At 44.1% G+C, this 15,619-nt stretch overlaps 1 protein-coding gene across 2 annotated transcripts in view; it reads right to left on the minus strand.

Annotated features, from left to right (window-relative positions):
• The window catches only part of LOC109522328 (low-density lipoprotein receptor-related protein 1-like), a 104,755-nt gene that overhangs the window by 32,968 nt on the left and 56,168 nt on the right, over window positions 1-15,619 (minus strand). For both annotated transcript variants that reach the window (XM_019880783.1, XM_019880784.1), the window contains exons 13-32: window positions 14,943-15,165; window positions 14,439-14,628; window positions 14,222-14,347; window positions 13,100-13,240; window positions 12,736-12,861; window positions 12,539-12,655; window positions 11,409-11,489; window positions 10,367-10,534; window positions 8,914-9,096; window positions 8,638-8,835; window positions 7,692-7,937; window positions 6,875-7,072; window positions 5,439-5,643; window positions 5,195-5,359; window positions 4,858-5,102; window positions 3,721-3,852; window positions 2,778-3,005; window positions 2,225-2,399; window positions 1,185-1,279; window positions 84-233 (exon numbers count right to left, since the gene is read on the minus strand). In XM_019880783.1, coding sequence (XP_019736342.1) covers window positions 84-233; window positions 1,185-1,279; window positions 2,225-2,399; window positions 2,778-3,005; window positions 3,721-3,852; window positions 4,858-5,102; window positions 5,195-5,359; window positions 5,439-5,643; window positions 6,875-7,072; window positions 7,692-7,937; window positions 8,638-8,835; window positions 8,914-9,096; window positions 10,367-10,534; window positions 11,409-11,489; window positions 12,539-12,655; window positions 12,736-12,861; window positions 13,100-13,240; window positions 14,222-14,347; window positions 14,439-14,628; window positions 14,943-15,165 — 3,392 coding nt within the window. The remainder of the gene's footprint in view (window positions 1-83; window positions 234-1,184; window positions 1,280-2,224; window positions 2,400-2,777; window positions 3,006-3,720; window positions 3,853-4,857; window positions 5,103-5,194; window positions 5,360-5,438; window positions 5,644-6,874; window positions 7,073-7,691; window positions 7,938-8,637; window positions 8,836-8,913; window positions 9,097-10,366; window positions 10,535-11,408; window positions 11,490-12,538; window positions 12,656-12,735; window positions 12,862-13,099; window positions 13,241-14,221; window positions 14,348-14,438; window positions 14,629-14,942; window positions 15,166-15,619) is intronic.

The raw sequence follows: 15,619 nt of genomic DNA on the forward strand, positions 1-15,619 counted from the left end.
CGACTGGAACCACACTTTGCACGCTCATTGACATTTTAAAAGGATGTGAAAATAAATGAGATTTGCAAAGGGAACAGACTTACCCATGATGGCCAGAGCGGTAGCCTTGGTCAACTTGCCCTTGACTCCTTCAAGTATTTCGAGCCCGGAACCATCCAGCTTGCAGCGGTTGATGGTGCTGTTTCCTGAGCTGATCCAGTAAAGTTGCTCTGTGTCAAAGTCAATCGAGAGCCCTGTAAAACAAAACAAACAAACAAAAAAAAAAAGAATTTTGGAGTTTAGTTTACATTTAATTTAACCTATATTTCCCCATGAGGAGAAGATTACGGGCCTAAAATCCTAAATAGCAGGCGTTAAATTGCGTGTTCACATGAGCAGATTGCATGTGCTGTTGGTGGCTGAGTAGTTGCATGTGATCTATTGAGACTGTGATACGAAGAATTGTCTGAGGAGAAGCCAACACTAATTGTCAGCATGCGATAAAATGGGGTCATAAAAAATAAAAATGGGACGCAAGAAAAGGCAGGTTTGAAGGGAGGTTTTGTCAAGGGTGATCTGGCATGACTCCTTCTTGTGACTGGCACCAAGACAGCTCTTAAATCATTCTGAAGCTCAGAAGCTGTTTTTTTCTTCTTTTTTTTTCACACAACCCTTTTTTGAATCCGGCCCGAGGTGTGTGAAACTTAAGTGGTCTTGCAAAATTAGGTATCCATCTTTTACATCAAGCTCTTTTAAACTGAAAGACCACATAAGATAAAAGTCAAAATAACTCACCCAAGAAGTAAAACAAAATAAAACCGAAGTAAAATGAAGTTCATCTACCACAGGACGTTTTCCCAAAACAAAATGAGCCAATTCAAGCCAACGGCGTAGACCATGCATGAAGGTCAAGTTTCAGATGCTTTTGCAATTCATTCCATAAAAAAGAAGACATTTGAAAGTGCCTTTTTACACAAAAAATAATCTAAATATGTCTCCCACCAATTCCCATTGGTGTGTTGGGTGACTGGGCGTGAGCTGTAGCCGACGGCAACTGTGCGTTCTGTCACCGCTCGTGGGAAAAAAGCAACCAAAGTGCATCTGCAATTGTGTCAACCTTAAAACGCAAATGAGGGCGTTACAGTCTATAGTCGGCGTCCCGGGGGGTCTTTGAAGAGAACACCTGAATAAACATGCTCGCTCACCAACAGGGCCTTTCTGGTTGGTGAATAGGACGCTTTGGTTGCTGCCATCTGTGTTGGCAATGCTGATGTTGTCCCCATCTGTCCAGTAGAGCTTCCTGAGGAAGGCAAGCGGAGAGACTCAGAAAATCTACAGCAGTTAACGTATTCCTTGATCCAGATTGGCACCCAAACGAACGGGTTCGTCCTCTGGTGGAAACCTGTGACGACCGAATAAAGTGGTTATGAAAATGTGGTGGATAGGGCAGAAAGGCATTAATTTAGCTCCAGAAGAGATCAAGTGTCTTTGTTGCTGCCTGTTTAAAAGTAACATTCAATCTCACTGAAGCTTCCACCACACCATTTATTTGAATGCTAAAATTCCCTTTCATTCAAATAATGACAGGATGCAGCAGACTTTCGTCCCACCCCCTCACACTCTTTGCCTCTTACCCCACCCCCGCCATCCACCTCGATGCATTCATTACGTTCGTGTCAGAAAGAGGACAAATGCATCGAGCAGCATCTGGTACTCATTTTCCCCTCACGCCAACAATGCTCACGTCGGAAACATTCCTCCATTTAAGTGTACTTTTCAAGAAAGGACAAGTCTCTGAAAGGAAGGTGTAGATTTAAAAAAAAAAAAAAAAAAAAAAAAACAGAAGGCCACAACATTTTGCTACCGAATGTCAACTTTCAAATCCACCTGAAAAAAAAAGACATTCCTGCAGGATAAAAACAGATTCCATATAAATACAAATGGTCCGTATCTGCTGTGCTGGTTAGGAGAGAGGCCAGGCAGGTTTGCTTTAGGGAGCTCAGCGGGGGGCCCTAGATTTCAAGACACGAAGGAAAACAGACATTTGCTAAACACGAAAGGAGACGAAGGATGGAGGACAAACAGGGAAACAGAAATCGGGACAGACAGACCGGCGGAGCGTAAACATCTTCAACAGGAGGAAAGGACATGTTGCAGGTTCAAGGTGATTTCTGTGAGGTTTCAAAGAGACATTTCTATCAGCTCTACACTGACAAGGTATGACAGTTTTGCGTGTATGACTAACCCCAAAATGGGATGCAGCACCAGGCAGTGGGGTTTGTCCAGGCCCTGGATCACAGCGTTTTTGAATGAACCATCCAGTCTTGCAACATTAATCTGTTTCTTATTGGCATCATAACTGGTCCAGAACAGATTCCTGGACACCCAGTCGACAGCGAGGCCGTGAGCGTTGGGCAGGTCTAAAGTTGGATGAACGCACAGAAGACAAAATCATTGACATGACTACAATATACAGTCGCATCTTGACTTTTAAAGTCTCATTTGTTTTAAGTTTGTTTGCTTTTTTTATTGTACAGGACAGTACAATGCAGTACAGTTACTCCAATAATGTAACAATTGTTAGCTAATTGTAGATAGCCTTTGGCTTAAAATACAAAGCAAAATATAAAAAAATTAAAAAAAGTCAGGGCACTTGTAAGTCAAGGTGCCACTGCAGTCACTCGTTTCTACAATCTGAGATTTGAACATAGTAAACTTGCTATTTTAGGATGATATGAATTTCCTCCTTTTGTTTTACATGGACATGAACGCAATATCATACTGTACGTGAGTCATACCAGCAGAGATCACAGTTTCAACTCCGGTGCCATTAATGAAAGCTCTCTTGATGGTCTGAGTGCGGACGTCGGACCAGTAGATGCGATGCTCCAGAGCGTCGTAGTCCACCACGGTTACGTTGTCAATGTCGGGCACGGTGAAAGAGATGATGTAGTTGTAGTAGGGGTTGTCTATGTCCACTCCTCGGATCTCAATTTGCCGGGCGTACAGCAGGAACTGACGATACTCTGAGGGAAGGGTAGGCGATGAGATGTTGTCTTTGTTTGCACCTCCAGAGACTTACGTAAAACAATGACTAGATCATTACAGCCGCTTGGATAAACAGTTCATGTTCCTGCAACTTTTGCATCAATTGCGTGCAACTCGATTGCACAGTTGTGGGCATGCGAGTGAATGCAATGAGAACCTATCCACTACAATTGTCTCGACAGTCCAATTACCACTTTACTGGCGCGGTGGCCAGCAAATGATAGACAGGAAAAGAAGAAGTGTGAAAGAGAGAAGGAGGGGTATAATAACAGTGTCAAGCTGGATCAGCCCAGCCAGGCGAAGTGCGCAGGGTTGCGGTGGATGCCTGCATCAGACAAGAACAGGCCTCTCCATTCCATTACCCCAGAAGAGAATAGCAAACCCTGCCCTGAATACTAATCTCATACGCCGACTACACACACACACAGTCACTTCAATGGAAACCAAAGCCGTCATAATAATGGCACCTCAAAGTGGAGAAAAAAAAAATGACACACTCCTCTCGCTAGCAAACGCTCATATATATACATAAACAAAAATAAACTATTCAACAAGGACAGGGATTACAGTCTGCTTTCAACAAGCAAGCAAGAGGGAATTACTTGCAAGCTCAGAGAGAGTGAGTCGAGAATTCGTCTTGTGCTTTAGCTACTCAGTGTGTGTGCGTGTGTGTGTGTGTGTTTTCATGCCTACCATAACAAGTACGCTTGTCAGGCCCGAGCTTCATGAGGTGGGGGCAGCCACACGAGAATGTCTGATTGTAGTTGATGAGACATAGATGAGTGCATGGTTTCTGGCCATTTTTAGCTGCGCATGGATTCGGTGCTGTAAAAGAAAAAAAGAAAAAAAAAATGAAATCACAACTTTCCTCATTCGTGGATCTCAAATGACAGTATTTGGGGTATAGAGCCACTAATTTCATCATTAGTGCTGCAAAGGGGGACTTGACATCCGATTATTGCACTTAAAACAAGTCACTACCCACAATAATCACAAGTGCCCTTGGTTGTCTGTTGTTTCTATTTGTTTTATTTATTTATTTATATTATTTTTATTGAACATATTTATATATATATACATAGAGCATATTTGACAATAAAGCTGACTTGACTTAGTAAGTAGATGAGGCAGAGAAGCAAGACTCAAGTCTCCAGTCTGAGGGCGGCCAGATTATCGATACTGAAATTGTAATTTTTGCGATCACAGCGTGCGTGACGTCTCTCACGTTTGATATATGTCGAGTTCGAATGTAAACAAACAACTGCAGTTCATGGGTAACACACATATGGAAGGACTGGTTACATTTCTGCTGTCCCATTTAGTGTTCTCGCTAGCTTCACTTTGCTTTATTTTAGCGCACGGTTTCATCCCTCCCTCCCCATATGGCCTCCAGGATGCATTCTTCATCAAATGGACATCGACCGGCTGTAGCATTGAAGACAAGCAGTGAAAGTCCGATAGCGCTGATATTATCTGCTCAATAAAATGCCACAGCCAAAAGGGCCAGCACCACGAGAGAGAATGTAAAAGAGCTGTTGGGGAAAACTGCACACAACAAGCGCATCACACTCATTTGGAGCAAATGGCTCCATATTGACAAGCCCAGATGTGCCACATTGATAAAGAAAAAAGTGTGGATCACTGATTGTGTTGCGGCAGTCTGGTGGATAACTTCAGTTGCCCTGTAACTGATTGATGGCCGGCATATTCTGTAAACACAATTTCTGCACACCAACAGAAATTGCATGGAAGAACAAAACTCCAGGCCATATCGCAGTGAGCCGACGTGAGCTACTTGTCGGGGAGAAAAAAAAAAGTTCTTTTTCTCACCCTCAGGCTGTCTGGATGGATGGTAGACCTGGAGGTCAAACGGTTGCGTGTTGGTTCTCTGGACGACAGTGACGTTGCTCCCAGTCCACTTGTTCGCCTTGGCCAACGTGTTAGTTCTCCAGTCCGTCCAGTAAACTTCACCTCCGTACATGGTGACGGCAAAGGGATGGGACAGATACTCGTGGCCCCTCAGGACTTCAATCAGCCCAGAGCCGTCGTATTTGGCAGAATAAATGGCATCAGACCTATGATGAACAATAAAGCGTTGAATTGGATTTCCGATTTCATCCGAGCAATACGAGAGTATTTTCGACTCAAAAAGCCTATTGTGTTTGACCTGGCGTCAATCCAGAGGATGCGGCGCTCAAGATAATCAACAGTGAGTCCATTTGGCCAGCCTCCATTGCCAGTTTCCTTGTGGATAGTCTTTCGGCCTTCGCCGCTCATGGATGCAGCTTCAATCCTTGGTAAACTGGCATCCCAGTCAGTCCAGAAGAGGATCCTGAGAAGGTTTTAAGAGTTTAAGAAAGAGCTTGTGAAAGTAGCATTCGATGGCGTGTGCATTGCAGTGCAGGAGTTACCCATCACGGGGATCCAGGGCGATGGCTCGAGGATGCTCCACCTCTCCAGCCAACAGTGTCGTCCTCATGGTGCCATCCAGCTTGGCCACTTCGATTTGGTCCAGGTTGCTTTCCACCCAGTAAATATTTCCTGCAATCCAGTCCACTGCCAGGCCCTCAGGGGTCGCCAGCCCATACTGGATTACCACGTCAAAGCTAGTCAAAGCTTCAGATGCACACAACAACAAAAAACATGTCAAAAACATTCCAATTGGAAACTTATTTTCTTCAACTATTTGCACAATATTTGAACATTTATAGATCATAGGCATTCAGACTGCACGGTGCTCCAAAGCTGATTTACTTTGTTTCAGGCTTTCCAAGTTATGCAAATGAGAGCCACTAAATTTTATTCTGAGCTAACACTTCATTCATTCAAAAACTAGTTTGTAATATGTTTGGGAGGAAGGACGATCAGTGATTGTTGGGCAATACGGTAGTACCTAAAAAGAAAGCGATATGGTTCAAATTGGTCTCAAATAAAAGCGGCACATCCCATGAAGCAAGCGCATGTTAGTCATACCGGTAATCTTCAAAGCCTTTTCAAACTGCATCTCGGTTTGTGGTCACAGGAGCCATCAGCCATATCGCACTACGCATTCTGAATCGTTTTTTTAGTGAGTATGGTGCAGCATTCTCTGCAGTGGAATTTAGAAGCATTTCTGAAAATTGACACTTGCTGATAATTTAAATAAAAAAGACCTTCCAGCAAAACAACGACCTATTGTTCAACTAAAACCGTTTACACTGGTAAACAGCGATGTTGCCATTGGCATTTGTTTGTGTGTGTATAGTTTGCTTACAGTTCAAAGACAGATCAAAAACCTCCACGTGTCACGCTTCGTTTGTCTTTCGAGTCAAATTTAATTTGGAGAACATTTCTGTTTGCAGGTCCAGAGGCTGAAATGGTAAAACAAGGTTGATCCAGATCTGATCCAAATTTGGATATTTGGAAGCATTAAAATTTAACTATGGTGTATGTGATGATTTATTTACTATGACAATGATACACTTGTAATTTCCCGTATATAAATTATATTCTTTTTAATTAAAAAAAATAAAACACTCAAAATTTGAAATTCTTTCTAACACATTTTGTGCAGACATCTTAGGTTCATTTCAACAACCAGTGTCTCAAATTCAGATTAAAAAATGAGATTGTTGAGTGAGGATGGGCATCCGGCGCAAAACTACTGAACAATTTATGTGAATGAATCACTGTGATGACCCCAGATCGGAGAAACTGAAAGTTGCAACGACAAACTAAGAATTTAAATCCCATGTTTTTTTTTTTTTTTTTTTGCTGTGGTATAGCTTCAGTATTGTGTCAAGATATTTGATGGACTTCATCACATCAAAGTCCTAATTTTGGTTTCATGACCTAACACAAATCTCACCCCCATTCTCAGATAGCTTGCCACGATAGATCTTATCCTCGACAACGTCGGTCCAATAAAGGGCACTCTGGCTGAGATGGAAATCCAAGGCGATGGTGTTCCTCAGACCAGGCACCAGGACGCTGAACTCTCCCTTATTGAGATCAATGCGGCGTATCTCGTGGCGATTTGAGAAAATGATAAAGGGTTTGAAAGGATCTGTGAAAAAAGGAGGATAGGGCACATTTTTAAAGCACACGGTTGACCAGATGGTGATTGAGTCTCAGCGGGGACCGCTTTTCGGTGTGACATTTAAAAAAAACAAAAAAAAAAAAAACCACACAAAAAAAAAAAACAAACAAAAAACTATACATGTGACTTGCCCTAAATGACGGAAAAATGCTCAAACCCTGCCTGGTTGCAACGTAGCATAAATAAAACAGTGTCAAGCAGGCAGTTAGACAAGCGACAAGAAGAACGAAAGCTCTGGCAGTGAACCGCAGGATGATTCATCACGAGAATTGTGCTGGAAGAGGACACTCTTTAACTGGATAATCGAATTTAAAGCTGATTCAATGCGACTGTAATTTTCAGTGCCGGTACTTAATAGTACTTGAGATTCTTTGTATTTTACCTTGTGTCAAGTACGCTTGTGAAACTCAGTACTGTATTATCTTTCGCATTTTTAGCGAGCCTGTCTAGACTCCTTGCCGGGAACAAAGCAACTTCTATATTTCATCCCCTTCCTGCGCGGTATTCATCAATCATGGGTTCAAATGGTTCAACGGTGTCTTTTAACAATCCACAAATGTTTCAAGCAATATTTTTTTTTTCTTACCACTGCTCTTGCAGTTTTCCAAATCGGGCTCCAGTTCCCATCCCTCATAGCAAGAACATTTCACACTGAACTTGTCCTGTTCGCAGCGCTGACTGCACTTGAGGTGTTTGGCACAGAAGCTCTGGATCTCGCAGGTCTTGTTGTCCGAACGCAGCTCCATTCCCAGCGGGCAAGAACAAATCACACCTTCGCCAGGGGCCACGGTGCAATTGTGGCTGCAGTGGCCGTTGTCCAGCGAACACAAGTCTAAAATAGAGCAAATCCGGATGTTAAGGCGTGAGAATTAGCTCCACTCCTGTGCAGCGTCATCGAAAGTTTTGAAACAGTTCAGCTCACCGCACAACCTATTGAAGCGTACACCTTGATATGGTTTGAGTTTTTAGTGAGGGATATGAACACAGGATGATGATAGTTGTTTTAGTGACATAAATAGTAGTGCACATACAGTCGGAGTGTGTCACTGAGTCAATGAATTTGTTTTGTGTTCTGCATCGCTTGCGGCTGTCCGCAAGACGGTGCCCATTCGTGTTCTATCCTTGACGTTGTGGTCGAGCTCCACTTTTTGGGGAACCATACAGCTGTGGTGGGCAGTCCAATAGGGATCTGGACAGCTGGTTGTAGCCTGGGCATCTTCCAGTTTTTATATGATCTTGTACATCAGACTTGTTGAAAATCCAACTCAAAATTAATTCAAGAAACACCACTTTGGCGAATGTTGCGAGCTCAAGCGCTGTTGTTAACACAAAAAGTGTGAATGTGAGCCTAATAAAACCGTGACCCGCGTTCTGTGATGACAGCCAGGTATAAATCCAGTTCTACCAGCGGGATACAATTAGTGCCAGGCTGAATCAAAGTTTACTTCTCAGGGGTACAAAGATGGTGTTTCGCTCGTTATTTTCATGTTTCCGGCACCAAAAAGAAATCCTTTTGTAATGTTGGTGCTTACCACAGAGCTTTTCATCAGAGCCATCTGGGCAGTGTTCCGTGCCATCGCAAAGTTTTTCTGCAGGCAGGCAGATGGTGGAGTCATTGGCGCACACGTGGTGAGACAGTTTACACACCAGCGCCTCGCAGTTTTCTTCGTCCGAATTGTCCTCGCAGTCGCTGTCTCCGTCGCACATCCAGGCTTTGCTGATGCACCGCGCTGCAAAGAGATGACGAGTGTCACTTGCGGAGCGAAGCGTCGCCAGCGATTCATCTGCGGCAACGTCAGACTCCTCACCAGAGTCCCTGCACCCGAACTTGACTGCCGGGTCACACATGTGCGTGACACCCTCACAGTTCTTCTCGTCACTCAGGTCCATGCAGTCCGTATCCCCGTCGCAACGCCAACGCAGGGGAATGCAAAGGCCGTCCATGCGACACTGGAACTCGTCTGTGTGACAGCCTCCGGGTGGACGAGTGGCTGCAGGGTAAAGGAGAGGACGCTTGAGCGGCAGGATCATCTCATTCAGACCAACAGCATGCAGCTCAGAAAAGCTGTTTTTTTTTTTTTTTTAAATCCAACACCAGATGGTCCTTGTGTAATCATTAAAAGCATTGGACAATGTCTTATTTTGTTTATGTCTCTCCGCATAATAAAAGTGATAAGATGGCATGTTTATACAATACTGGTTTTCTGAAGACGCCAATTGGTTGTCAGTAGTGGTCGGCATTTTCCGTCTGGTACCGCTCAGATCCAAGGATCTGTTACATCTCTTGCCTAAAATGTAAATATACACTCTGGCGAGTACCAAACAGACTTAGCCAAGAGTCAGAGAAAAAAAAAAACAGAGAAGCAGCCTCCCCCCCTCACAACTGTCCCATCAGTCCAAACACTTGTGCACAATAAATACAAATTTGGTTTGCCAGTATTTTAACGCCAGTGAAACACAATCCACGTGCGGATTGCGATGCACACCTGAGCCGTACGTGTGAATGGTAGCGCTTATCAGGAGGAGTCCATTGGCATTCGTGGCGGGTTGCCGTGATGAATGCTGCTATGAAGTGCAGTCATCGCCCAAGGCTAAAGCTTTTACTGTTATACATAAAACAAAACAAAAAAAAAAGGTGCCACTCTATGCAGGCAGCAAAAACCTAATTCAGACATCCCTTGAAGCAGCTTCTTTGTTCAGGGTCAGGCTCGACTTTAGCTGTCAGTAAAAGTGACTGAGAGGAGCTAGTTTTCTTACTTTCATCAAACAAAACTAATCTCAACGAGATATTTAAAAATATCTTTAACAATGCCTTAATTAATTAATTAATCAATCAATTAATTTATTAATTAATTAAGTTAAAGCTGAAACGTTTAACAAGAACCTCAAAAATTGTGTTTGTATTATATGAGATGCTAGCCCAAAATATCAAAGATGGTAAATGAATTTGATGGCTGCATCACAGTATATCATAGCAATCCCCAGATACCTTGGAAATATTGCTCTTGGGTCACAGATGTCAGGATATGGATGACATAAATACAATCTGATTGGATGTGAATTTCCACTTTCGAACGAATAGGCAGGGTGAGAAATACAAACAACTCATAAACCCCAAACAAAATTCACTTTTTGTTTTGATTAGTCATTAATCTTTAAACCTATCAGCCTTCAAACCAATAAATGATCATTCCAAACAGAGCAATCATCGATAGCCTACACCCCCAAAGGTCTCGCGTCGAAACAGTCTGAGACACTCACCCTGATTCGTGCAGTTTGCGTGCGTTTCATCGCTGTAGTCCCCACAGTCGTTATCCCCGTCACAGGTCCAATAATCCGGGATGCATCGGCCACTGTTGCACTTGAACTGAGCACTGGAGCACGAGTGACTGCAGCCCGCCTCGTCACTGTTGTCCCCACAGTCATTATCTGAAAGGAAAAATTCACGATCACGGCACTTGTTACCCATGGAAGCGTTGCCCACTGCCTCCTCGGCAACCCTTCGTAAGAGAGGGATATTGAAATCTATATAGCGTTCGGACAGTGGTATTTCTATGGAATAGACACATACACACGGTAAACAGATGGCGTACAGCAAAATATGAATGATGAGAGCTTTAATAATGACAGAAACTGCATAGATCAGACCATGCGCCACGAGGGAATGTACTCGGCGTTGATACATTGAGCTTGGCAGGAGAGCACGATAAGCAGTTTATACCCAATACAAACCTGTCCTTTATCATGTTTATCGCGACAAAATCTAACTTGATAGGCGTGAGCGAATAGAAAATTAATTCCGCCAAGACGCTTCCTTTCATCACTTGACCTGTCATTCTAAAATATCCAATTAGACTTTCTCTATCTTTACCTGACTCGATAATGCATTTGCTATTGGCCCAATCTAATTTAGCGCTGGAGCTTTGTGCAGCAGCAGCAACAGCAGCAGCGATATTGGCATCAGCATGTGGCCACGTTTAAAGCCAAGCAGCCTTTAAGTGTTTATTAGCCTGCCGGGCTAATCTACGAGCTGGGCAAGCGTCTTGGCTGCTGCGGCGCATGTTGATCTATGCACTAACCGGCCAGGTTTGGACAATGAAATTCATCAGAGCCGTCATCACAATCCTTTTCTGAAAGACAGAACCAACGCAAGACACCATAAAGGGCGAATGGCACGAAACTCAAACACCAACAGATAGAAAAGACGCAAATCTGTGGCGTGACACGAAGAAGGACGCAAGGTAGGATGAGACAGGGAAAACGTGGAAAAAGGGAGGGAGTAAAATCTGGAAATGCCACTCACCATTATCACAGCGCCAGTTAATGTTGATGCAGCGTCCATTGTTGCAGGTAAACTGGGTGAGGGGGAAACATGTGGGGTAGGCTACGTACACAAAAAGAGAGAAGATTATTTTGTAGATTGAAATGTAGAAATATCAGGCTGTGAGAAAAGATAGGTTAAGGCCATGTTGACTGGAATTGTGTGTGCGCGCGCGTACGCGTGTGTCTTTTTGAAGGACTCAAAACCTGCAAATTTATTGAACCTTTAAAGGGGATGCCAAGTCAAAAATGTTCTTTACAATAACATGACCGGTGTTTGACTGGTTACCAAGTCCGTCTCATAGTGCAGAAGTGCAGGGTTCGATTCAGGCCTTCCTGTGTGGAGTTTATATGCTCGGCGCGTGCCTGCATGGGTTTTCTCCGGGTACTCCGGCTTCCTCCCACATTCCAAAAACATGCATGGCAGGCTGATTGACCACTCTAAATTGTCCCTAGGTGTGCGTGTGAACTGGGATGGTTGTTCGTCTCTGTGTGTCCTGTGATTGGCTGGCAACCGGTTCAGGGTGTCGCCCGCCTACTGCCCGAAGACGCCTCGGATAGGCTCCAGCACCCCCCGCGACCCTTGTGAGAATAAGCGGATTAGAAAATGAATGGATGGATGGATGGACACTAACATGTTCTGAGCGCCACCACTCGTCTAAAGACGGCAGTCTGATTAATATTGTTTCAGGATGATGAATTTAAACAGAAGAATCCACACGTTTTATCCATATCAGGGGGCGGCTAATGCATCAGTGCACATTCAAATTAAAGTATTGATTTTTCATTTTTAATCGCCATTGAATTGCCATTTGGCCACCCTCCCTCCTCAGCGACGCGGGACACTGCCCTGTGTAAGTCAGTCTTCACACAAATATTGCGCCTTAATGCGTTGAGATAATCAGCAAAAAAAGCAAAAAGAGCTAACGTTATGTTCGCCCTGCATGCATCCAGTGTTAAGCCTCTGTTCTGTCTTTCACACTACCTCGGAAGCCAGCGAATGTCTATGTCGCCTTTGACCCCCATCCTACATTGGTACACTGCACGCAGGGCAATGAACTGTTAAAAACACAGCTCGGATGGCCTGTGAGGAAGGGGTATAGGTTGACCCACCACAAGAGGCAGGCTCATCGGACCGATCGCCACAGTCGTCATCCAGGTCGCACGTCCAGGAAATGGGGATACAGCGCCCACTGGCACACGAGTACTGATTGGGTGGGCACGTACGAGCTGAAAGGCACCACATGATCACAACAAGAACTTCGCAGAAGGTGAACGTGATTCCGTCCGGCTCCGGTTCATCTGGCTACCTGAACAGGTGGTGTTGGATTCATCCTCATCGTTGCCACAGTCATTGTCGCCGTCACACAACCAGCGCAGGGGAATGCAGCGGTTGTTCTGGCACTTAAACCTATCGGTGGGGCAAGTGTGCTGGTCTGGATAAGAGGGGGAGAAAAAAAGGTGAGAAGTGGATTGCAGAGACATGCAAATGAGTTTGTAATAAGTCAGCCGTTGGTTATTTTGTCGTTTTGTTTCATTTGGAGGAGTTGACACGAGCAGGAACGTCCACATTAACCTGAATCAATGTGATAATTTGGAGGTAATGTCCCTCAGCGACAAGCATGAGATGGGTATGAGGTGTGTGTGTCTGTGTGGACATGCGTGCTAACTCACGACACAGTTCGGGGGCCTCGTCACTGTTGTCCAGGCAGTCGTTGTCGCCATCGCACTTCCAGCGCTCCTGGATGCAGCGATTATTCTTACAGGCAAACTCTCCGGCCTGGCACTGAGGAGGCGGCACGTAAGATGGGTTGGCTAGGGGATGATAAGAAGAGGCAAAATAGTAACATGGCGGGAAAGCAAAAAAAAAAAGTAGAGACAAAAACTGGCAATTACAGAGGTAGACACAATGGGCAGCATTTTGTGGTATGTTCTCTACTGGCATTTAAAGAGACTTCAGACATTTTTGGTTTTGTGGCTTTTGTAATGTCAGTTTTTGGTTCTGTGTAGAATAGTTGTGTTTTCTTTTTTATTTTTGATTGGATGGATTTTATTGTTTTGTCTTATTGTGGTATGTTTGTCAAAAAAAGAGAGATTTGAAACGAAAAATAGCCTACTGCTAAATAACCACAACTTGACAAAAACCTTCACAATCAAATGATACCTACACATTTCTTATTGTGACTAGTTTTCAGCAGTATAGAACGACAGAATCGCACTGTGAGGTGATCTGAACAGTTAGCTTACGGCACACTAATTAAACTAAAAGTACATTTAAGAGGCTAACTAGTACGATAGAATGCAAACTACTGATTTTAACTTGAGGGGTGGCAAAAGGAGGAAGTCATTAAGTCTGAAATAGATTTCGATAAAGGTGCCAAATTGCCAATGGAGGAATTTATTTTCACTCTTGGCAGCAGCGCGGTTTACCAGTTCATTGAGGCAATTAGGGCATAGACCCGACTGGCACACAATTTGAATGTCCAATACTGCCAAATGCAGTGCTGGAAAAGAACCATATTGCCTGGTGAGTCATGATTTGTGATCAGATAAAAAAAGGCAGATGTTATTTTGTCTTGCCAGAGGTGTGAGACATTCAAGTTGTCCTTTTAAAAGGCATCATATTTAATACAGTGCTGTGTGTGTGTGTGTCGGAGTGGACCTCATTCAATTCTATGGATGTACCATACATGATTGCTTGCGAGTATACAATGCCGGTGCTCGTATTACTGAAATCAATAAACTGCTCCAGAATTTAGGTACCGTCTAAAGCAAAGGCACAAACTTGATACTTGCCTTTGCAGCTGGTGTTGTCAGTGGGGTCGAGTATTTGGTCCTCTGCGCAGGCACACTGCCTACCCCCTGGTATGGCCAAGCACAAGCTGGTGCAGCCTCCGTTGTGCACACGGCACGCATTAGAACCTGGAGATAAAGAATGTGAAGGGGCATGAACACAAAGGCTGAGACCAGAGACAACAGACACAAGTAGCGGCTTGTATGCCAGACGGTCTACCTTGCTGTTGCTGAGCGTCATACATGCGTATTTCGAAAATAGGCGGCCGCTCATTGCGCAGCAGGGTAGCAGTGCTAGTGGTGGTGTCCAACTTGTAAATGCTGCCACTCCGATACTCGTTCCAGAACAAAAAGTGTTTATAGTGGCAAAGGCCAAAGGCGTGGTTCAGCTCCTGGCCTTCGTACACCGTCTATCCATGCGAGGAAAAATGGAGGAAAAGGATCAAATGTGACAACAATGACCTTTACTCTCATTTCTGCCTGCTTCCAGCTAATGACGCTAGAAATCTAGGCACAACATGTCACTATGAATATATGCTACTGCTTTGAGGTTATTTCCTTAACTCATTCAGTACTAGCCAATTCTGGACCAAGTCTGAAAAGACGTTTCAAAACGTCTTTGGGAGCGAATGAGTTAAAAACTACTAACAAACAAAACGCGTCAGTGCTAAAGCTAAGCTACGCTAGGCTAAAGCGCTCCTCCCAATAGTGGCCGGATTCTGACCTTGCGTTCTGTGGTGTTGAGGTAGACCATCTCGATGCGGTCGTAGTAAGCGTCCACCCAGTAAAGGATGCCCTGTGGGATGTCCAGGCTCAGGCCGTTAGGCCACAGCACCGTTTTGCTCGTGAGGAAAACATTCCTGTTGGAGCCGTCCATCCAAGCGTGTTCAATTTTTCCTCGCTTGCTCTCCTTGGGATCCTCTTCCCAGTCAGTCCAGTACATCCACCTTTCGAAGAGCGAGGAAGACAGGCGCACGTTTGTTGACATGAATGTAATCTATGACTCTATAAAGCTGCATTGAAAGTATACCACACGATGAACAATATTTTTGTTTTCTTCATAGCTGCCCTATATACTGTAAAAAGTACCGGGATATGTCGTTTCAAAAGGTTTGGTGACCCCCAATGTTGATGGTTGAAAAAAAATATATATCGTGCACAGTTTACAGGAATAACAGCTCATACTCCCTCGGGAAGACCAGATTTTCCACCGTATTTATGCTATTTTATTCTTGCAACGGAAATGCAGTCCAAGATGGCCCTTCGTGGACCTTGCATTGCACAGTCATGCTACAACAGAAAATACCCTTACCCAACTGGCTCCCACAGTGTGCTGAACAATCAAAATTCAAGGCGAACATAAAACTTTAAGCGAACCTTGAGCGAGTAATTGCTGAAAAA

The sequence above is a fragment of the Hippocampus comes genome, unplaced genomic scaffold (assembly GCF_001891065.2).
Source record: "Hippocampus comes isolate QL1 unplaced genomic scaffold, H_comes_QL1_v1.1 scaffold68, whole genome shotgun sequence".
NCBI classification, from domain to species: domain Eukaryota; kingdom Metazoa; phylum Chordata; class Actinopteri; order Syngnathiformes; family Syngnathidae; genus Hippocampus; species Hippocampus comes.